We start from the raw sequence: 23,647 nt of genomic DNA, 5'->3' as shown, positions 1-23,647 counted from the left end.
AGGAAGAGCGCCTCATCTTCCGCCTGGGAACCCTCCAACCACAAGGGATGAACTCAGATTTCTCCAGTTTCCTCATTTCCCCTCCCCCCACCTTGTCTCAGTCCCAACCCTCGAATGCAGCACCACCTTCCTATCCTGTAATATTCTTCCTGACCTCTCCTCCCCCACCCCCACTCCGGCCTATCAACTTCACCTTAACCACCTTCCACCTATCGCATTTCCAACGCCCCTCCTAAAAGTCCCTCCTCCCTACCTTTTATCTTAGCCTGCTTGGCACACCCTCCTCATTCCTGAAGAAGGGGTCATGCCCGAAACGTCGATTCTCCTGCTCCTTGGATGCTGCCTGACCTGCTGTGCTTTTCCAGCAACACTTTTTCAGCTCTGATCTCCAGCATCTGCAGTCCTCACTTTCTCCTTGGAGAAGTAAGTAAACAGGGCTTACCAAACAGAAAGATGTTCTGTCTGTCGGCTGGAAATGATATATGCTAAAGCCCAACAAAATTGTCCTTGCAACAGAATTCTTGTTGTGTCATCCAAGAGACAAATGAGCACTAACATGTCAGAATCTGTAAAACATAAGAACATTTGAGATAGAAGTTCAACTCCATAGCAAGTAGGATTTCAGAACAATCAGTGCCGCCTTGTATCCAAATTGGAGTCATGCTGTACCTGCACGATTCTACTGAGGATACTGCCAGACAGTAACAGTCATAAAGAGGTCTCCATTATCCCCATCAGAAACAGGCATTAAATGGAAATAACTGGCCTAATGTCTCTTTCTGTTATAGAGTCATGAAGTTGTATAGCAAGAAAACAGACCATGCCAACAAGATATCCTAAATTAATCTAGTTGCATTTGCCAGTATTTGGCCTGTATCCCTCTAAGGCAGAAGTGGGTACTGCAGATGCTGGAGATTAGAGTCAAGATTCAAGTGGTGCTGGAAATGCACAGCAGGTCGGACAGCATCCGAGGAGCAGGAAAATTGACGTTTCAGGCAAAAGCCCTTCATCAGGCTTTTGCCCAAAACACTGATTTTCCTCCTCCTCAGATGCTGCCTGATCTGCTGTGCTTTTCCAGCACCACTCCAATCTTGATCCAAATCCCTCTAAGCCCTTCCTATTCAGGTACCCATCCAGATCGCTTTTAAATGTTGTAGCTATACCAGCCTCCACCACTCTGGCAGCTCATTTCTTACATGCACCACCCTCTGAATGAAAATGTTGCTCCTTAGGTCCCTTTTATATCTTTCCCCTCTCACCTTAAACCTATGCCCTCTAGTTTTGTATTCCCCTACCCTGGGAAAAAAGACCTTGGCTATTCACCCAAGTCATGGCTCTCATGAATTGGCCTAACCAATGTCCTGTATAGCTACAACTCCTATATTCAATGCATTGACCAATAAAAGCAAGAATACCAAACACCACCCTCACTACCTTATCTAACTGTGTCTCCACTTTCAAGGAACTGTGAACCTCAAGGGTTTCTTTGTTCAGCAACACTACCCAGGGCCTTCCCATTAAGTTTATGATTCCTGCCTTGATTTGTCTTTCCATAATGCAGCACCTCACATTTATCTAAATTGAACTCCATCTGTCACTCCTCAGTGCATCGATCCATCTAATCAAGATCCTATTGTACTTTGAGTTAACCTTCTTCCCTGTCCACTACACCACCAAGTTCGGTGCAAACCTACTAACCATTCCTCCTATGTTCACATCCAGGCCATTTATATAAATAACATTTATATAAAAGCAGTGGATGCAGCACCAATCCTTGTGGCTCACTGCTGGTTATCGGCCCCTCATCTGAAATGCAACCCACCACTACCACCCTCTGGTTCCTACCTTCAAGTCAACTTTGTATCCAATTGGCTAGCTCTCCCTGGGTTCCATGTGATCTAACCTTGCTAACCAACTACAGTGCGGAACATTGTTGAAGGTCTTGCTGAAGTCCATATAGTCAATGTTCACCACACTGCCTTCCTCAATCCTCTTTGTCCCTTCTGCAAAAAGTCAATCAAGTTAGTGAGATACGATTTCCTCCTTACAAATTTGGTTTGTGGTCAAGACAGATGACACCAGTACTCATTAACTCTTGGTAACCAAATGCAAAGCACTACGGTTGGAAAACTCAGCTTCTCAACATTGAATGACCACCACTCTTGATCTAAAGATCTCCTGCCTCACACCCAACTCTGACATTCAGGAAACCCTCATACATCCTAAACCCAGATGTACTTCCATCACACCATCCTCCCCTTATCTCCAAACACCTTGCCCTGCTTCCTGTTTCCAAAGTCCTGTCTACTATATTTCTCACTGCCGGATTGTACCTGAAGATTAATGCAGGAACCAGTGTAAGCTTCTACCACTGAGCCTTCTGATTGACAATGAGGATGAAGTTCCAGGTTTCCCTTGCTTGAGCATGGGAATCAGCACTCTACCATAAATGACGCCAGCAATTTCCTGGGCATTAATTACAGCAGAAGTCAGAACATGGTGGTAGAAGGTTGCTTTTTTGACTGGAGGCCTGTCGCAGGGATCGGTTCTGGGTCCTCTTGTTCGTCATTTATGTAAATGATTTGGATGAGGATATAGAAGACATGGTTAGTAAGCTTGAGATGACACTAAAATTGGTGGCATAGTAGCCAGTGGAAATTATTTTCTAAGATTACAAAAGGTTCATGATCAAATGGGTCAAGGGGCTGAAAAATGGCAGGTGGAGGCCAATCTGGATAAATGCAAGGTACAGCATTTTGGTATAATAAACAAGGGTAGGGCTTATACAATAATGGTAGGGCCTTGGGTAGTGTTGTAGCTCAGAGGCACATAGGAGTTTAGGTGCATTATTATTTGAAGTTTGCATCATTTGTAGACTGGGTGATTAAGAAGGCATTTAGCATGCTTGCCTTCATTGCTCAGTGCTTTGAGGATAGGAGCTGGGAAGTAATGGGGAGATTGTACAGGGCAGTAGTGAGGCCTTTTCTAGAGTGCTGTGTTCAGTTCTGGTCGCCCTGTTAGTGGAAGGCTACTATTAAGCTGAAGAAGATTCATAAGAGATTTACCAGAATGTTGACAAATATAGAAGGTTTGAATGAGAAAAAAAAAGGCTAAGTAGATTGGGACATTTTTCACTGGAGTGTAGGAGGTTGAGAGGTGACCTTACAGAGGTTTATAAAATAATGAGGGGTATAGACAGGGTTAATAGTAGGTGTCTTCCCCTAGGATGGGGGATTTCAAGACTAGGGGCATATTTTCAAGGTGAGAGGAGAGAGATTTAAAAAAGACATGGGGGCAATAATTTTACATGGAGGGTGGAATGAGTTTCCTGAGGAAGTGGTGGATGTGGGCTCAGTTGCAATGTTTAAAAAACACTTAAGTATGTACATGAATAGGAATGGTTTGGTGGGATATGGGCCAGGAGCATGCAGGTGGGAATAGTTGAGTTTGAGAATATGTTCGGCATGGACTGGTTAGACCAAAGGGTCTGTTTCCATGCTGTATGATTCTATGACTCTTAATGACAAAAAGAATCCTGAAATCCTGGCATATGATATTGGTGTATTATTTGTCCAAGTTTGAAGATAATGTAATTAAGTTGGAAGGGATGACATACAAAGCAAGTCAGCTTTGTTGCAGCTTTCTCATATTTCATTATCCCTAATTGTCAATGGTAATTAATTTCAATTTCATGGTCTCCTGAGCTGCTTTTTGCGCATTTTAAATCACTTTCAGGGACTTTGAATCACATTAATAATTTCCATAGTCATTTGACTTTTCATTATGACACGCTACTTGTGTTATAAATCCTGTCCAATCAACCCTTCATTCACCATAATATAGGATGGAATATCCTGTGTGTAATATCCTATGTCCTCCAGAAGAGCTCTTTTGCTGAAACATTACTTAGTATTATGACTAACATCTCATGAAATCATTTAATCCAAAATGTCTTTCGTTCATATGGTGAATGATTGGCTGGACAATTCACTGATGAAACAGGAGAGTTTCCCAGTTAATAGCTAAGATATTACTGGTTCTCTTTCTCAAAACTTGTGTTCTGGGAAAACCAGCAATTTGCACTTATACTCTTGTTTACTGTAACCAGTATTGAAAATGTTTTTAGTCGTTTATTATAACACCTGGTTGCCAGTTGAGATACCTGGAAAGAGTTTATTCCATTGAACTCTTCAGAAGTGTGATACTATTATTACAATTAAGTTGGGGAAGAGTAAATCAATTCCTATCTTTGTCCCAATCCTCACCTGGTCATAACAAAATCGGAGTTTTAAAAGGGAGGAAATATTGCCAGTTATGTCACAGTTCATGTAGCTCAATATCAGCCTCATGAACAAATAAAGAACAAGTTTATTGCAAACAAAATTTACTCAAGCAAAGATGTGGCTGTGTAAATATTTAAGTTGCAAACCACACACACACACACACGACATATATTGAATTTATATTCAGAAAAATAATTATTTACAGTTGTTCCAATTGCTGGTCTCCAGCCAAAATCACTTTCTAAACAAACTATTGGCACTGACATTTCTTCCTAAATGATTTCTGGCTGGTTGAATTCACATTTCTGGAGACAATGGTGGTAGATTCCAAACTCTTTGTTTACAAACACCCCAAACACTGGAGGTTTTCCAGTGACTTGATAACTCACAAAAACTTTGATGAGAGGGCTTTCAGAGAAAGTGGCCAAAGACTATAGCCACAGATACCTCTGCCTCTCCGTTTAAATCCAAAATCCTTTTTCACCTACAAACTGGGTCATGTGTCCTCCCTCTGTAAACGTTGCAGACTTGGTCTCTTCACACAAGCAGCAAATTTCTTGCAAAATGCAGAATTGTGTCTGCAGGCAGTGTTTCTTTTATTATAAAGTGTTCTTTGGAAAAGTTCATGATATACTTCTGTCCAGTCAATCACACGTAAATATTATATATTTGGATCATACATCTTCATAACAAAATATGTCAGTGTGTAATAAGTTTTTTTATTGTAAAGAATGGTCATCATTTGTTTCTCAGGCTGCAAGCAGACTGAATCAATATTCCAGATTTCCTGTAATTAATATAACTGTTTCCTCATTCACAAACAGGCAATGTTAAACTAAATAACTAAGACAGGCAAAGCAGCAGTAACTGGAAGAGGTTTAATTTGCACTAGATACAATAATGGTCAAGGAACAACCATACTTGTATACTTGTCAAGGGGCTGTGGTGATTACAAATGATAATACCATCAACAACTCAATCATGCAGCTCTACATCAACAAACTGTCAAAGGATATCTGTTTCCTTAACTTGCTGTTATCATTGTTTATCATTGGCTGTAAAGTTCTTTGAGACATCCCAAGGTCCTGACAGGCAGTATATAAATCAAATGTTTTCTTTCGTTTGTTTTCCCCTGTTTTGCATCAGTACTCCATTTCCTTTCTTCTACCACAGCTTTCCTTTAATAGCAGCATCCAAAACATTGACAGCACAGGACCCATGGTGTGCACTTGCACTGCTCTGTCAATTCCAACTGAATAAATCAGCAGGCAGTGTGAGTGGGGTAGTGGAAGAACAATCACCTGCTTGAATTTAAAAAGGAAGGATAGATCCTATTGAATGTGTTGTCTCCAAAGCCTGGCCACCGTCTACATGGGCAAAGTCAGGACTGCAATAAAATATTCTCCACTTGCCTTATATGGGTGCAGCTCCAACAACATTCAAGAAGCTCCAACACCATCCAGATCAAAGCAGCCACTTAATTGAAACCACGTTTTCTCCTTCCACCAATAGTGCACAACGGCCACAGAGCGTACCATCTACCAGGTATGCTGCAGCAAGTTGACAAAGCTTCTTTAACAGCAGCTTCCAAATCCACAACCTCTACCATCCTGATGGGACAAACCTAGAAGATGTATGAGAGCACTGTTATTTACAAGTTCCCACCTCACCAAGACAGATACCGTCCTGACTTGGACCTACTCTGGCATTCCCTCTCAGAGCAGCACTGTGGGTATGGCTACACCACATGGACTGCAGCAGTTCAAGAACTTAATTTGGGAGTTATTTGTAAACTTGGTTATTTTATAGTTTCCCAACAGGGATTATAATATCAACCTGTTGCTGCATCTTTAAAATTTAAAGTGAAAAATTCAAGCAGCAAGAGTCTACCTTCTCAAAGGCAATTAGTGATGAGCCATAAATTTTAGTGATGCCCACATTTCTAAAGAATTAAATGAGGCTTCAGATAGGACTCTTGTGTTGGAGCTCAGATAGCAGGGTGGTGAAGGCTGGTTCTGGACCGTTATTTTATAAAATTAATATTGCTTTGTACAGTGACACATGTTTTATGCACCTCCACAATGACAGTTTCAGCTTAGTCCAATTTGACTGAACAGAGAAGAATGTTATTCTTGAATGTTATTCAACACCTAATAGGTATAAAATTAACTATTTGGTTTTGGTCTCAAGACCTAAAAGAAAGCCAGTTCACCCACAACTAGATTTGGAAGAGTGACTTGCCTCCAATAAATGGCAGCTCCCACCTTAATCTATCTTAAGTTAAAATGTCACCTAAGATGGACTAAGGCTGTGACATCTATTTGATAATTAGACTGCTGCCTTTTGTAGATTCTTGCTGCTTGAACTGTTCGCTTTAAATTTTAAAAATGCAGCAACAAGTCGATATTATGATGCCTGTTGAAAAACTATAAAATAACCAAGTTTACCAAATAACTCCCAAATGAAGAACTTACTAACAAGATTAACTTTCATTTCAACATAAATCAGAAATACAGTAAAATTAATTCAACATGAAGTAGCAAACAAATGATACTTATAATAAATGTCACTTTAAATAGTCAATGCAACAAAGATATTACTAAGAGAAAGTGAGGCCTGCAGATACTGTGGAGATCAGAGCTGAAAACGTGTTGCTGGAAAAGTGCAGCAGGTCAGGCGGCATCCAAGGAGCAGGAGAATCGACATTTTGGGCATGAGCCCTTCTATATTACTAACACAACATTAATCATAACTTGCAGACATTTGATCCACCTAGTTATACAGTTACATAATTCAGCAAGATCTGGGAAAACATCCAGCATCTCCAAAGTACTAACAGAGCTTTTATGCCAAGCAAAAGAACTAGCTTTGTCCTGACAGAGATCTGCTCCTTCTCCTCACAGGTAGTCTCATGTTTCTCGCTGTCTGTCTCTGCTTCCTTTTTGTGTCTGCATTTGTGCCTTCTCTCTCCACCTTACCTGCTAGTAGCTGTACTTTATGATTGATTTTTGTTGATAATATCCTCCCAGTTGGAACTGCTTCCATGTCAAAGGTCACCATGTCACATGGAATATAATGCTTATTATCCATGAAAATTACAATTGATTCCTTTGTCATTGATGCAAACTTTACAGTCATTTTCAAATTTTTTTTCAAACAATTACAGATGCCACAGACATTTGAAAGAAATTTCATATTTTCCACAGTATACTGTTTCCTTTCAAAGGCATTCAGGAAGCTTCAAGTCCCTATCCTTTCCTGCACATTGTCAGTGTGTGAGGATTGGGTCTCAGGGATAGCAAGGTCAAAAGATTCAAGAAGTCCAAGTTGAAATAAAAAATTGCATCCCCTTTTTGTATGTAAATACAATCCTGTTGTCAAACAGACAAACAAAGGGTGAAATCTTCTTCTCTTTGCAAATAAGCTGTCATTGTTTCTACTGGTCTGTGATGATCTGTGTGATCCTCCCAAAAGTGGCCAATTAAAAGGTCCAGGAGCCCAGTTCAGTTAAGGAGGGAGTTGGGTTCTTGAGGCCCACTCAAAGAGCCCACAGCTTTGCAAAACTGACAGCCCATTGAGATAGGTGGCTGCAGCTCAGACAGAAAAGAAAAGCACAAATCCGCCTCAGCATGGAGGACACCCGAGATACAGACAGCAAAGTGAGGATTGAAGCTCGTACATGCCTTGGAGTGGTGGAAAAATCCATCTGTGGAGCAGTTTGAGCCTGAGGGGAGGCCTGTTGTGCTCACAGCTGCATCACTGGGGCGTGGAGCCACCGGCTACAAATCTTACCTGGCTCACCGCTGAGGGCTCAGGCTTTGTTGCTTGAAAATGTCCCAACCCATCTGTTCAGATGGCTCCGCTACAATTCCACTATTTTCAGTGGTACAGGGAGGTTTAATTGCAGCAATAACTGCACCACCTGCTGTCGCATTAGTTTTCTCAGAGATTTATTCTTGTTTTACAAAATAAAATCTTAAATAACATCACAAAACAGTAATATTGGCACAATGGTAATAATGATTATATTGTAATTTATCTCTCATGGAAGGTTAACTTTAATTTTTCAGTTGTTTTTACAAACATGCGCACATTTTTACACATGGACTTTGTTGGAAAGGTTAATATTTATTGCCTGTTTCATATGGCAGTTCAGCTAAAATGCAACTCTTTAGAAAGAACACACTGCAGATGACTGAATTTATTTCACAGACTTAGTGAGGATTTACAGACTCGTGATATCAGCCCGTGAATTGCCTTGTTCAGAGAAATCGGCAACACTTTAATCCAGATGTACGTACTGCTCAGGATGTGTTGTTGACAATCCATTCCTCCCTCACTTGAAAGTTTCCATTGGTCGTTTTCATCCTGAGCTAAAATGGCTGAGGTAGAGCCATCTAAATGAAAATTTGGCCCCTTGTGTACAACTCTGTTCCATTTTAGTTGCTATTGTCATTCTTGAGGAAGGTTTGTCAGGAACAAATCAGAAAAATATCAGACTTCATTGTAATTGGAAAGACAAAGGTTGAGGTATTTGTAAATACAAGTTCAACAGTGGGAAAACCAACACATTTTCTGTTGAGTGCATTGTTCTACTGTTTAAATGTCATATCATTGAAATACACAGAAATTCTCACCTGGGCCAAGCATAATGAATATAATCACTTCCATTAAAATTCAGTCCCTGGTTTAATTACATAATCCTGAGCTGAGAAAACCAACATGTCTAATTCCCATTCCTCAGTACATTTCTTATTTAAAGAAGCTTGATGTTCAGCTGCATGATAAAAAAACGAGATTACCATAAACAGGAACGTTACGGCTGAATGTTTATAACACCATAGTGAATTCATACCCAAGGCCTGAAGAATTAACGTCAGTCAAAACATTAGATATTCTCTTGGATTGGAGTCAGACAATATTTAAAATGGGGAAATGCCAAGTTAACAACATCACAGAGTCACTACAGTGTGGAATCAGGCCATTTGAGTCCGCACTGACCCTCCAAAGAGCAGGCCGTCCAGCAACTACCCCATTCCCTATAATCTTGCATTTCCCATGGCTAATCCAGCCTGCACATCCCTAGACACTACAGGCGAACTTACCATGGCCAGTACATCTGAGCTGCATGTCTTTAGACTGTGGGAGGAAACTGGAGCAAACCCCCACAGACTCAGGGAGGACACTCAAACTCCACACAGACAATCACCTGGGGCTGGAATCGAACCCAGGTCCCTGGTGCTGTGAGGCAGCGGTGCTGTGAGGCAGCAGTGCTAACCACTGAGCCACCATGCAGCCCCCTGTGTACACTCTTTGTATGTTTCCTGTGTGACTGGTCTGTATAGATTACCTGTCCCCACCCACTATCTCCAACAAATGAAAACAATCCCTGACATTAGCTAAACAAAATGTAAAATCAGTAAAATTATTCCATCGACAATTTGTCATATTATTATAAGAAATAGCTCTACATTCACCAACGCTTATTTGCTCCCCCCCATACTGTTTTATGTTTAAACCTGTTGGCTGCTAACAGACAATGTTTTTTGCAGTATCCGCTTCCAGTTATATCATAAAGCTTCAGTCTCGTGACATCCTGACTCATGACTGGAACTCTCTTGTGGTTTCACTGAAGCTGTACGTTACTAAGTCAGGAGGAATGCTGCACAAGGTATCAATTGTCAGGCAGCTGTTTCAAAAGGCAGGTCAAAAGCCCTAAACAGAGAAGAAGCAAACTGTTATGTTTTTCAATTGGGTGTGGGTCAATGTGTAGCTCATTCTAGGTGCATGGGTCTTACTCAGCTATTGGAAACTCAATGTGAGCTTGCCAGAGTTTACCAGATTGGTTGCAGGAAGATTAACTCATCCTACAGGTTTCCATTGGGCTTAAGCTGAGAAAATGAAAGAAGTGCGACAGAAACCGTCAAGAGAAAGGTCAATCTTCGAGAACGTCCAGTAACATTCCATCAGAATTACACCTGGGATGGAGGCATTGAGTTCAAAAGACAGATAGGCCTAACTTAGGTTATATTTTGAGGAGATGGCAATTTTTTAAAATGTGTCTCATAAGACACATTGCTCAGAAATCCACCAGCTACCAATACCTCGCTTTATGTCCATTCTTTTGATTAGTTATAACGAGTTGAATCTTATTGTTTTGGCTAAGTCCAAGTTATGTCAAGTCTTTTTCAGGGATTTACACCATCCTGTCTTGTGGCATCCATTATGTCTGGTCCTGGCCCCATTTTACCACACGCCATGTCAAGTCTCTGAAGCAGTGCATTCTACAGCCCTCATTAACGATGTTCCTGGGTTTGGTTTTAACCAGCAAAGTCTACAAACTAAGATTCAGTTCTATTAGAGAGATCTCTCATACTCTAGCTAATTGCCAATGACCTTTCTTATTTCATCTCCATGAGCTCTGTAAGGATATTTAAGGAATGTTCAAAGCTCTTATTTTTAAGCCTTAATGCTTGTGGAATCCAGTGACACCACCAGCTTTCCTCTGGAGATTTGAAGTAAAGAAAAATTGACATAAATAAAATATCATATCAAATCTTTCCAAAGTATCTGAAAGCACATGACATGTAACAAATGAGAAGAATATGAGCCTGTTTGTGAGGCTGTCATTTCCTGAACAGATTTTCTGAAACCACCCGGGGTGATATTTGACGTATAAATTAAAACCAGGGAAACATAAGCTACCCTGAAAAGATAACACCCACACATAGTCAGAAAATCAGAGTGGTCCTGGTTCAATAGACTTGTCTGACCACTTTAAATAAGTGTTCGTACAAATAATCGAGGTTTATGTATTTCCTGCATAACTGAAGCTTTTGAGCACTGTAGCTTGGCAACAGGTTGAGAGTTTTATGTAACAGTGTGGCAAGGATTTAACCAAATGTCTCCTATGAGATTTGACGGCGTGTAATCCTCATCCAATTAGAATGTTTCCTTTAAAACTGATTAGTGGTACAATTAATTAGGTTTTTTTTAACTTGTTTGTGTTCAAATCTTGCGCACCGTCAGAATTTAGAAGATCAACATTGCATATTGATAAGGAATGTAGTTGAGATGATACTTCCTTGTCATTAATTGAATGTATTTAAAATAACTTTCAGAAGGATCCAGCAGCCTACAATTAGCCTGGTGAAAGGTGTCCTCAGAATGCAGCCTTAACAACCTCCTGGCTACACTAACACAGCCAATGCGATATATAACATAGAACATCACAGCACAGTACAGGCCCTTCTGCCTTCGATGTTGCGCCGAACTCTGGAACTAATCTGAAGCCTATCTAACCTATACTATTCCATTCTTGTCCACATGCCATTCCAATGACCATTTAAATGCCCTTACAGTTGGAGAGTCTACTACTGTTGCAAGCAGTGTATTACACGCCCCTATTACTCTCTGAATAAAGAAACTACCTCTGACATCTGTCCTATATCTATCACCCCTTAGTTTAAAGCTATGTCCTGTTGTACTAGCCATCGCCAAAAGGAAAAAGGGTCTCAATATCCACTCTATCTAACACTCTGATTATCTTATATGTCTCTATTAAGTCACCTCTCAACCTTCTTCTCTCTAATGAAAACAGCCTCAAGTCCCTCAGCCATTCCTCGTAAGCCCTTAAGCTCCGTAATGAGCAATATCCTAGTAAATCTCCTCTTAACCCTTTCCAAAGCCTCCATATCCTTCCAATAATGCAGTGACCATAACTGTCCACAATACTCCAAATGTGGCCACACCACAGTTTTGTACAGCTGCGGTATGACCTCATGGCTCCAAAACTCAATCTCTCTACAAGTAAAAGCTAACACACCATATGCCTTCTTAACAACCCTATCAACCTGGGTGGCAACTTTCAAGGATCTATGTACCTGGACACAGAGATCTCTCTGCTCATCTACACTACCAAGAATCTTACCGTTAACCCAGTACTCTGCTTTTATGTTACTCCTTCCAAAGTGAATCATCTCACATTTTTCCAAATTAAACTCCATTTGCCACTTCTCAGCCCAGTTCTGCAGCTTATCTACGTCTTTCAGTAACCTACAACATCCTTCGTCACTACCCACAACTCGACTGACCTTAGTGTCATCCACAAATTTACTAACCCATCCTTTTATGCCCTCATCCAGGACATTTATAAAAATGACAAACAACAGTGGACCCAAAACAGATCCTTGTGGTACACTACTAGTAACTGAACTCCAGGATGAATATTTCCCATTAATCACCACCTTCTGGCTTCTTTCAGCTAGCCAATTTCTGATCCAAGCCACTAAATCACCCTCAATCCCATGCCTCCCTATTTTGTGCAATAGCTGACCATGGGGAACCTTATCAAATGCCTTACTGAAATACATATACACCACATCAACTGCTGTACCCCCAACCACCTGTTTGGTCACCTTGTCAAAGACCTCAATAAGGTTTGTGAGGCACGACCTACACTTCACAAAACTGTGTTGACTATCCATAATCAACTTCTTCCTTTCTAGATGATGACAAATCCTATCTCTTATAACCCTTTCCAACACTTTACCCACAACAGAAGCAAGGCTCACTGGTCTATAATTTCCAGGGTTGCCTCTACTCCCCTTCTTGAACAAGGGAACAAAATTTCTATCCTCCAGTCTCCTTAACACTATTCCTGTAGATGATGACAACATAAAGATCAAAGTCAAAGGCTTGGCAATCTCCTCCCTGGCTTCCCAGAGAATCCTAGGATAAATCCCATCTGGCCCAGGGGACTTATCTATTTTTACACTTTCCAGAATTGCTAACACCTCCTCCTTATATACACCTCAATCCCATCTAGCCTAGTCGTCTGTATCTCAGTATTATCCTTGATTACATTGTCTTTTTCTAGTGTGAATACCAATGAAAAGTATTCATTTAGCATTTCCCCTTTCTCCTCTTATTTCACGCACAACTTCCCACGACTATGCTTGTTTGGTCCTCACCTTTCTCTAGTCATTCTTTTATTCCTGACATACCTATAGGAAGCCTTAGGGTTTTCCTTGATCCTATCTGCTAATGACTTCTCATGTCCCCTCCTGACTCTTCTTAGCTCTCTCTTAGGTCTTTCCTGGCAAGCTTGTAACTCTCAAGTGCCCTAACTGAACCATCACACCTCATCCTAACATAAGCCTTCTTCTTCTTCTTGACAAGAGATTCAATTTCCTTAGTAACCCACAGCTCCCACATTCGACAACTTCCTCCCTGCCTGACCGGTACATATCAAGGACCTGCAGTAGCTGATCCTTGAATAAGCTCCACATTTCAATTGTTCCCATCCCCTGCAGTTTCCTTCCCCATCCTATGCATCCTAAATCTTGCCTAATCGCATCATAATTGCCTTTCCCCCAGCCATAACTCTTGCCCTGCAGTATATACCTATCCCTTTCTTTCGCTAAAGTAAACATAACCAAATAATGGTCACTATCACCAAAGAGCTCACCTACCTCCAAAGCTAACACTTGACCAGTTTCAATACCCAGTATCAAATCTAATGTGGCCTTGCCCCTTGTTGGCCTGTCTACATACTGTGTCAGGAAACCCTCCTGCACACATTGGACAAAAACTGACCCATCTAACATACTTAAACTATAGTATTCCCAGCCAGGTCCCCCATAACAACCACCCTGTCACTTTCGCTCCTATTGAGGATCATCTTTGCTATCCTATCCTCTAAATCTCAGGAACTATTTGAAGGCCTATAGATAACTCCCAACATGGTAACCTCCTTTCCTGTTTCTAATCTCAGCCCATACTACCTCAGTAGGTGAGTCTTCAAATGTCCTTTCTGCAACCATAATACTATCCTTGACTAAGAGTGCCACACTGCTCCCCCGCCCACCCCATTTTTTTTAACATTTCCTCTGTTCTTACTGAAACATCTAAATCCAGGAACCTGCAATAACCATTCCTGTCCCTAATCTACCCAAGTCTCTGAAATAGCCACAACATCCACACAGGTGAAGCATACTCTCTTATTATTCAGTCCCTTTTCTATTGGGGGCAGGGAAAAGTCCCCTACTCTGAAATATCTTTGATCAGTAAAATGATCATTGAATAGTCAGGGTGGATTTTCAGATGACGAATTGGTGCCTATGTTGTTAGTAGCAGTAACATTCAACAAATACAGAAACAAAATCTAGCATCTGCAATTTTCAGCAAAGAGTTGATTGGGAGACTAAGAGATTAGCAGCCATTCTGGCATTTGGCTTAAGTGGCAGGATCTGATACTGTTCCAATAGCTGGGATTTCTGCAGTCTCTCCTCAATGGGCATAGGTTCCATTGTGGCTGCTCAGCAAATTAACTCATTGCATCCTTGGTCCAAGCTTGGGCAAAAGAACTAAACTCCAATGAGATGTGAGGGTGACTGCTCTTCAAGGCACGATTTGACTAGCAGCTCGAGCAAAAGTGAAGCCAATAGGAATCGGGGGAAGACTCTCCACTGGTCGGAATCGTATGTAGTGCAAAAAGTTGGAGTCCAATGTTCTCAGAGGCAGGACGTTGCTGCATGAGCTCCTCAGTTTAGATATTTTCAATGAACCTGTTCAGAAATATTTTAACATACCAGAGTAGCAAATGGGATTTGAATCCAGGCCCCCTTCCCAGGGTAAGAGACACTACCACTGTGTCAGAAGAACCGTTAAGTTCCTCAGGGTAGATTTTTTTCATCCACCTGTTCAGACATGTTATAGCATACATCCAGGGCAGGTGGGACCTGAACACGGGCCTCCTGACTCAGAGATAGGGACACTATCACTGTGCCACAAGAGACAGTGAGTTCCTCAGGATAGTATTTCATGGCCAACCATATTCATCTGTTTCATTAATGCCTTTCTGCCCACCATAGGGCCAGAAAACAGGATGTTTTCTAATAATGGGACAATGTTCAGCACCATTTGCAATTCCTCAGATACAGAGGCCCTCCATACACAGCAATGCCTAGACAATATTCAAGAAGCTCAATACCTTTCAAGGTAAAGCAACCAGCCTGATCAGCACCCCATCACTCTCTCCATCATTGACGCACAGTGGCAGCAGTCTGTACCATGTATAAAGTACACTGCAGCAGCCTACCAAAGCTCTTGCATAGAACCTTTTAACCATACAACTTGACCACATAGAAATATGAAGGCTGTAGGCTCATGGGAACACCACCATATGCAAGTTCCCCTCTAAGCCAGAAAAATCCTGACACAGAACTATATCACCGTTCCTTCACTATCACGAGGAAAATCCTAAAACTCCCTTCCCAATGACACTGAGGGGGTACTGACACCACATAGACTGCAGTAATTCAAGAAGACAGTTCACCACCTATTCTCACAGGTGATTAGGGATAAGTAAATGTGCTGGCCCAGCCAGCGATGCAGGAACAAACAACAGTCCAGTTCCACCAAGTAGAAATATTTTCATTCTTAAACATAGAAAATGAAATGGTACCAGGGCTGTAGTTCTCTCTGGAAGGAGCAGATTAGCACAGTTGGTTAGATTCATGCCAATTGTACAGGTGCACTGCCCAACCAGCTCAGGTGGAGTTGGGATTTGTCTCCTTGCCCTACCTTTGACGGTAGAAGCCAATGCAAGCAGCCACTGATAGAAACTGACAGGTTTCAGCAAGCAGTGAGCCAAGGTTTTATTGCATTCAATGTTCATGTGAATTTTCTCCATCAATTTTCTCCCCCCAGTGTTAATGTTAATTCCAAGGACTGAATTTTGGGAGAGTTTGATAGGGATCAATTCAACTCCCCATCAAGTCACCATCTCTCTCCCTGTCCCCATGTCCCTGAGAGTAGGGTGGTGGTGGTGATGAGGGGAGCTACCCGATTGTGTGGGAAGCCAATTAAGTTTTATTGAAAAGCTTCACTAACCTTACTATGACAAACCAAGCCACATCACTGCCAACCCAATCACCACTACCATTGGAGGCTTCAGGGAACAGCTGAGCTACCTGTACCAGACCAAGAGGCCAGTGTCCAGCTGAGCATGACAGTCTTCTGGAGTGATGATCCAACTGTTGTTTGTACTTTTCACTTAAAGCATTACAAGATTGGAGAGACGGCTTCTCAAAATTGCAGCACTCTTTCTCCAGCTTAACCAAAAGGCTATGTCTGCCGACACTTAGGAGCATGTGCAGTAGCAGTGAAATCTCTGCAGTAAACTTAAATAGTATTAACAAGCTAACAAACACCCTACAAATGTAAAAAAAAAGCTTCGTCTGCAGTTCTTGGACAAAATGAGGACAGTTAAAGAATATTGCCATAATCCAATAATTATTAATATCATTAAAGCATGGAGGGCAGTGTGGCAGAGTGAGGACAACATAACCAAAACATCATTTCTTACCCCTATAGTTGGCATACCAGGCTTCCAACTGGGGACAATGGTTTCCAGGTTTAAATGCTGGGCAGCTAGGGGTGTGTCTTGCCTGGGTGACTTATTTGAGGGGGAAGCAATGATGTCCTTTGATCAGTTAACTCAGAAGTACAAACTACCTTGCAAAGGCCTCTTCAGTTTATTTTCCAAATCAGGGATTTCATCCAAAAAAGAACTATACTTCTAACCAACCATTATAGATCTGACACAGAGAAAAGAATGCTTAGCGCTAAGAACACACTCACTGTCGGCACTGTCTATCACCTATTGGGGGGGGGGGGGGTGGCTCCTCGGGTGAGAACAAAAGGCTTTGTAACGTCTGGGAGAGAGAGCTGGGAGTCGAGATCTCTGTGAGGCATGGGAGAATATTTGGGGAAACACATGCAAGATTTCGGTTTGCAACAGGACCCATGTTCTCTGGATTTTCTTACAAGTATGGTATACCAAAAAACTGAGAACTTTTATCAGACGTGGCAGCCCTTTTAAGATAACCTGGACACAGACACATCCACCATACACAAAGGGGCTTTTATATAGCCATGACAGTCATGTTTAATGAATCTAACACCCTGAGAGGAAGAATTATGAACATAAGAGTATGTGCAAGTTAATGCTCTCGATGATCGAGAGTTATTGTTTTGTCACACCATGCTGTATTATTTATTTATTTATACGTATATGTACATGAGTGTACTTCTGTTCCTTTTGTATTGTTTTGATTTGCATTGCTTTTGGTTTCATGTAATTTTAAAAATCCCTTTTTCAATAAAAGTATCTTTAAAAATAAAAGATTAGCAAAGAGGAGAACACTGTATGCAAAGTAAATTAGCTTTATATTGAGTATGTGTATGAACAAATACATTCTGGAAGGTAAGGGAACTGAGTGTGTGCAGTCAGAATTTATCGTTGGACTGTCGATGTGAACAGGCACTTTGTACCTGAAAAGATAACAGTAGGAGATCCTCCAGCTTTAAGAGCCCTCCGGCTATCCTTAATTAAAAGATCAGCACAGCCTCTGGCCACTAACTGACCAACTGTTGAGATTGTTCTCGACAGGGTGGGCTTCTGGTACCCCACTTGATTCCTATGTCAACATTTTCAATCTCACCATTCCACAGGCATTTCCGATTGTCCTGTCACTTTGACTCTCCAGATGTGTTGCCTTGGGCCTTCAGAGTTGAGCAACCCTGGAACAAAGGCTGTGAAGCCGAGTGGCTCTCTCTGGGACATTTGCAGGTATGGGCCAGGCTTGGTTGTGGGGAACCTTTCCCCTGTTCAAAGACCTGTTGACATTCCCTGACAGAGTACCGCAGTTGGAGCCCAGTATCTGTGAGCACTTTCATAATAAAAGGGGGAAGCATTTTGCAACGAACATCCTTCAGACAGGCACGACTAATTCTGACTTTTGAAATCAGCTGAGCAGAAGGGAGAAGAATGAACTAATTTACAGGTGTTCGTTTTACTAACCGATGAATGTTTGATTTCTGTCACAGCCTGGTTTATTGGAGCCAACCTCGGTGTTGGTGAGAGTCCCGAAAAGTGCACCCACTCTGGGCATTGCCATTGAAGGAGGAGCTAACACACGCCAGCCATTACCCCGAATCGTTACCATACAGGTAAATGATCAGTCTGGGAGTGCTGCTTGGTTGGCAGTTTACCATTCATGATGTGATGCACAGTCGTAAGCAAGGAACCATAGATGTAATAGTAAAGCAACCATTGTTTTCATTAAATCAAACAAAATTCTAGGAATGCATGATCCAACCTATGACTCTAATTAATTAATGCATTACTTTATAAAATCTGGCATCTGCACTTGGCTTGAGGCCAACCAGGCTTCTGTGTTCACTGTTTGGATCACCATCATCGTCCCCTGACCTTGAGTGATGCATACTCACAGTAAACTCTTTACTTATGCATATCTTGGCACATGTTTGACGAGCTCAGTGAAGGAAGCCACACTGGTGTGCTCATGTCGTAGCAGGTCAGGATGTGCTCTGTTGAGGTCGATGTGGACATGTGCAGGGACAAGAGACAAAAAACATGGGCCCAAGTACTACTCCTGGCCCAGGTCCCAAGTGCCTGATCCGAGCACAGCGATCTCACCCCTTGCCCAGTGACCCAACCCCCCAGGGCCTGAACACAGCAGGCTCTTTCGCCCTGGGACCTGGCTGTTGGTTCTCCTTGTCTCACACCCTGGAGGCATGCTTTGAACCTGATTTTAACTCTGTGCAGGAGGACCGGTATTGAATTGTTGCATGTTCTGTGATTCCAACCACATACCAATTTGTGTTTGGAGTTGTTTGCTGTCAGCATCTTCTTTCCTTGACTGGATCTGAGGGCCTACATGGTTTGCAGCGGCAGGGGAAAACCATTTGTGAGTCTTAATGAGAATAGACTCTCATCCTTAACAAGATGGAGTTTATTACCTGATAACAATCACATACAAGTTCCATTCATAAGTTTTTGACACTAAGACTTTTGGAAGATATGTGGATATCGATCCTCATCCAACAAAGTCCTACAATGTTCCACCTTTTCCCTTGAGGTATTGTCAATTGGGTGGAGCTTAGTGTAGTCTCCAAAATTAACCTTTTCAGAACCATTACCTAATACAACAGAAGAGTTAAAATCAGGCCAATTTGGATGGATTATGATACATTTTAATGAACGTCTGCTTGAGCTATACCAGGTCTGGAAGTATTGCTGTTCAACACCAGATGCCAAAAAATGTTCCAACCCAAGGTCCACTATCGTATTGAAGGATAGGTAGGAATTAACATACCAGCTCCTCATCATGGTGGAGAATGGGGGCATTTTTATCCTGGTTGTTTTGTGTATACCAACCTGTGAGAAGACTTCCAAAACTCATGTAATGGGGCGGCACAGTGGCTCAGTAGTTAGCACTGCTGCCTCACAGCACCAGGGACCGGGTTTCGATTCATGGTGATGTCTGTGTGGAGTTTGCACATTCTCTCCATGTCTGTGTGGGTTTCCTCCCACAGTCCAGAAATGTGCAGGTTAGGTGGATTGGCCGTGCTAAATTGCCCAGAGTGACTGTGGATGTACAGACTAGTGGATTAGCCATGGGAAAGGCAGGGTTACAGGGATAGAGTAGACGGGTGGATCTGGGTGGGCTGCTCTTCGGAGGGTGGTGTGGATTCAATGAGCCAAAAGGCCTGTTTCCACACAGTAGGGATTCTGTGATTCCACAATCAAAAGCAAGAAAATGTGGAGGAAAGATGTCTGGGACTCAAATTCCCAGTCGAAGGGATTAACTTTACAATATAACATCTAAGGTGCAACATGATATATGTGTGATCTTTGCCTTGTTATTAACGCCACACATTTAATGGAAACCCTTTATCAAGAAGACATAGCAGTTTACGAGTTTACGAACCTTCTTCATAGACTCGTTTTAAAGACAAATTGATAACTCGCACATTAAACGGAGACTGCATATGAATTCACCCAAATAATACATCTGCCATTTGCTTTTCCCAGAGGGGAGGATCAGCACATAATTGTGGGAAGTTGAAAGTTGGCCATGTGATTTTGGAGGTCAACGGAATTGCACTTTGCGGAAAAGAACACAAAGAAGCTGCAAGAAGAATAGCAGAAGCGTTTAAAACCAAAGAGAGAGATTACATTGATTTCCTGGTAACAGAATTCAATGTAGCACTTTAAGAACCACTGCTGCTGAACACTGCTGCTAACGAACGTATCTTTGAAAAAAACTATGATAATGTACCCTCATTAAAACTCCAGGCTTTACAACAGACACAAAGAAGTAATGAGTCTCCAGCTGCTGCATTTACACCGTTTCTTTCTCAAGGACCACATGCTGTCTGCGCTGGCTGACAGTAGTTCTGCTCAGTAGAATCCGCAATGAGAAGAAAATGTAAATTTGTGCATGTGCAGAATCCAGGTTTTGGTTTCAGCTTTTTCCATTTAATTTCACTTTTCTGAATGATGCCCGTGTACGGCAAGTACAATCTGTACCGTTCTTTCTGTAAGTGGTTACACATCCAATGTGCTTCCCTAATTAACCTGAGCCAGGATTAACGTTAAAGCATGTTAGGAGACCAACAGGTTCATCTTCACTGCACATAGCACCACCCGGAAACACTGCGATCATAGCAGATATGGAGATAGAGCTGCAGCTAGGACTGTGTTTGTTTGCGCCTTAAAGCATTTTCGGACATTGTTCTTCCCTCACTCTACTGCAGAGGTGGCGAAGGGGAGGTGCAGGTTGTGGGACTGTGGCGATGGGGGGGGGGGGGGGGCGGAGGCATTTCCAGATTTACTTAGTGACTTGTCGACGCTCAGACATCCCGTTTGCACAGTCTGCCTTAAACAGCAAAATGAAAATGTCTAGGCTTTCCTTCAGAGAGTGTTTTATTCCCATTCGATTTGTCGATGCTGCAGGAGTTGGTGGTTAACCTCCTGGAGACCGCTGAAGGTACTGGGATTCCAGCCTGCATTTGTTCCTTTAGTTTGTTCGGTTTTTACATCTTCATTGGTAACTCCGCTCAGATTAAGGGAACTGCTAGTTGACTGGATGGAGTGACTGGGGGTGTGAGATCAGAGGCTGAAACTTCCAGGAAATGACCAACCCCAAGTGGAAACTCTCGTCAACTTGATTGGTACATTTCTGTTAAAGTCAGTTGTGCGTTCAAGTTACAATGGCACACTGAATTGGGTTAGTTCTCTAATGCTGCATACCTCCATCACTACTGCAGAGGCTCAAAGATTCAGAAGGCATGCCAAGTGTAAGGGCAATGGGTCAACTTAAGAGGATACCAAGAGCCCCGAAGATGTGAAGAGGGATGCCCACCCCATTCTGAGTCGCGCAGTTGCCGTATAAATCCCCTTGGGCGGCAACACGCAGATTTTCTGGTCTATGTGAAGCGAGTTCCAAACACAACAGAAACTTCTTGCTTAGAAGCATGAAATCTTTTGAAGGAAAACACCACACACACGCACACACATACACACACACACATTCACACCCCCACACACACGAACACACCCACACACACCCATTCACACACCCACACCCACACACCCATTCACACACCCACACACACGAACACACACAAACATAAGTCACAGTCAACATAATATCCACAGGTTCTGCTTCTACATGTAGTTTACAGCATTGTTATTTTGACCCCCAGTGTAAGAATATTAAAGGGAAATTTCTCCTGTTCACTGTTTATAGCTAAATCATGAATCTGTTCTTCATCTCTTCTTCATTCTTTGAGGCACCTAAGGCAGAAGCCTCTGCTGCCAATAGGAACATTTACAGGTGTGCTATCATACACAGACAGGACAGACTTGCCTAGTTTCCCTACACCTAGGGAAATAAATGTCCTCACCACCTTAGCAAGTTTGAGCAGTCTATCATTTCGTTACAATCTCATTCACCAATGAAATCTGCAGCGATGCCTATTGGAAAATCCTGCAGTTCGAGTGGATTCAAATTTGGGCAACATAGGTAGAATACTGTTTGTATATACTGAGACATAGCCAAGTGTATTAGGGGATAGACACCAGCCCCTCAAAATGAAGATTGAAGATGATGTCATAATACTGTGCAAACTGCATTCATGTGTTCCACTCTCTCTTTTGTAGTGTATAATGCTGTTAACACAGCTCATTACTGCTTTGTGACACAGTGGTGATTGTGACATGTGATGTAGTGAGAGCACAGTTGTGCAATATCACAATGATTTCAAAATCCCAATTTGTGCATTGATACATTCCTCAAGTTGGAATATAAAAACTGGGTAGATTTGAATATCCGATGACACCTGGTGGCCACTTCCATAAAGTGCAGCTCGAAGTTCATAAAAGTGATAAGCTTCAAAGACCATCAGGCAAATTGCCATAGTCTGAGGCAAGCTGCTACAAGGACTCTGCTTCAAAAGGTATGCACAGAATTAAATTCTGTGTTAAAAAAGATTATCACCCAACATTTTATTACAGGGAGGTGTATGGGAGAAGTACCAGACTTTTGTCTCGTGGGTTTCAGCTACTTTGTTTCTTACTGTTGTCATGCTTCAGCAAATTACTAAACAGTACGGCAAACAATGACATTTCTTTAGCAGCACTACCATAAGTTAAATAATATGGCCTTTTGTACATGTTTGAAGGCATAGGGACCCATTCAATGTATAAATGTTCAACCTATGAAATACTGGGACATAAGGTCCCTTAAGTCTACTCAACCATTCAGTAAGATCAAAGGAAATCTTTGGTATCAAACTTTATTTCCTTACCCTAGTCCTTGATTTCCTATCCATCTTAGGCTTAAGTATACTCAATGACTGAGCATCATGACCATCTGGAGTAGAAAGTTCTGAAAGTCCATTGCCCTCTACATGAATACACTTCTCCACACTTCTGTGGATTTCTTATCCTAAGACCCTGACTCCTAGTTCTATGCTCACCAGCTCGGAGGAAACAGTCTCTCAGTATTTAGCCATTCAATGCCTTCCAAAATCTTCTGTTTCAATGAAATTGCCTCTCATTTTTAAAACTCCAGAGTTCAGCCTCATCTAGTCAATCTCTTGTTAAGTAGGATGAACAGAGTCACAGAATTATGTGAAAAAGCTGAAGACCATTCAACTCATTGTGCCTGTACCACCTCTTTGAAGTAGCTATCTAATTCATCCCACTTTCCTTTCACCATTACCCTGCAAATTTTTTCCCTGCAAGTATTTATTGAAATGTCTAAAAACAGCTGTTCATATGTAATAAGTTTAAGGATGGTTGTTTTCCATTAGTCCTGTGCTGTGGATGCTGTCTGATTAATATAAATGGATTGTTTCCACAGCATGGTATAGAATTGCAGAGCTGCTTCTCAAAGCACTTTATGTAAGTAAGCCATAAATTTCAGAATGTTCATTAACATGCTAGTGAGCTTCTTCCAATGTTCCCATACAAATACTCTTGAGGT

General features: G+C 41.8%; 1 protein-coding gene across 6 annotated transcripts in view; it reads left to right on the top strand.

Annotated features, from left to right (window-relative positions):
• whrna (whirlin a) overlaps window positions 1-21,686 on the top strand; it is a 214,512-nt gene extending 192,826 nt beyond the window's left edge. For 5 of the 6 annotated variants that reach the window (XM_043720018.1, XM_043720016.1, XM_043720015.1 and 2 more), the window contains 2 exons: window positions 18,177-18,299; window positions 20,188-21,686. In XM_043720018.1, the coding sequence (XP_043575953.1) occupies window positions 18,177-18,299; window positions 20,188-20,370 (306 nt within the window). In that variant the 3' untranslated portion in view covers window positions 20,371-21,686. The remainder of the gene's footprint in view (window positions 1-18,176; window positions 18,300-20,187) is intronic. The other variant, XM_043720019.1, reaches the window with a different exon arrangement.
• Window positions 21,687-23,647: the final 1,961 nt, after the last annotated feature.

Source organism: Chiloscyllium plagiosum, chromosome 30, assembly GCF_004010195.1.
Source record: "Chiloscyllium plagiosum isolate BGI_BamShark_2017 chromosome 30, ASM401019v2, whole genome shotgun sequence".
Taxonomy (NCBI): Eukaryota; Metazoa; Chordata; class Chondrichthyes; order Orectolobiformes; family Hemiscylliidae; genus Chiloscyllium; species Chiloscyllium plagiosum.
This window is presented reverse-complemented; position numbering and strand designations above follow the sequence as displayed.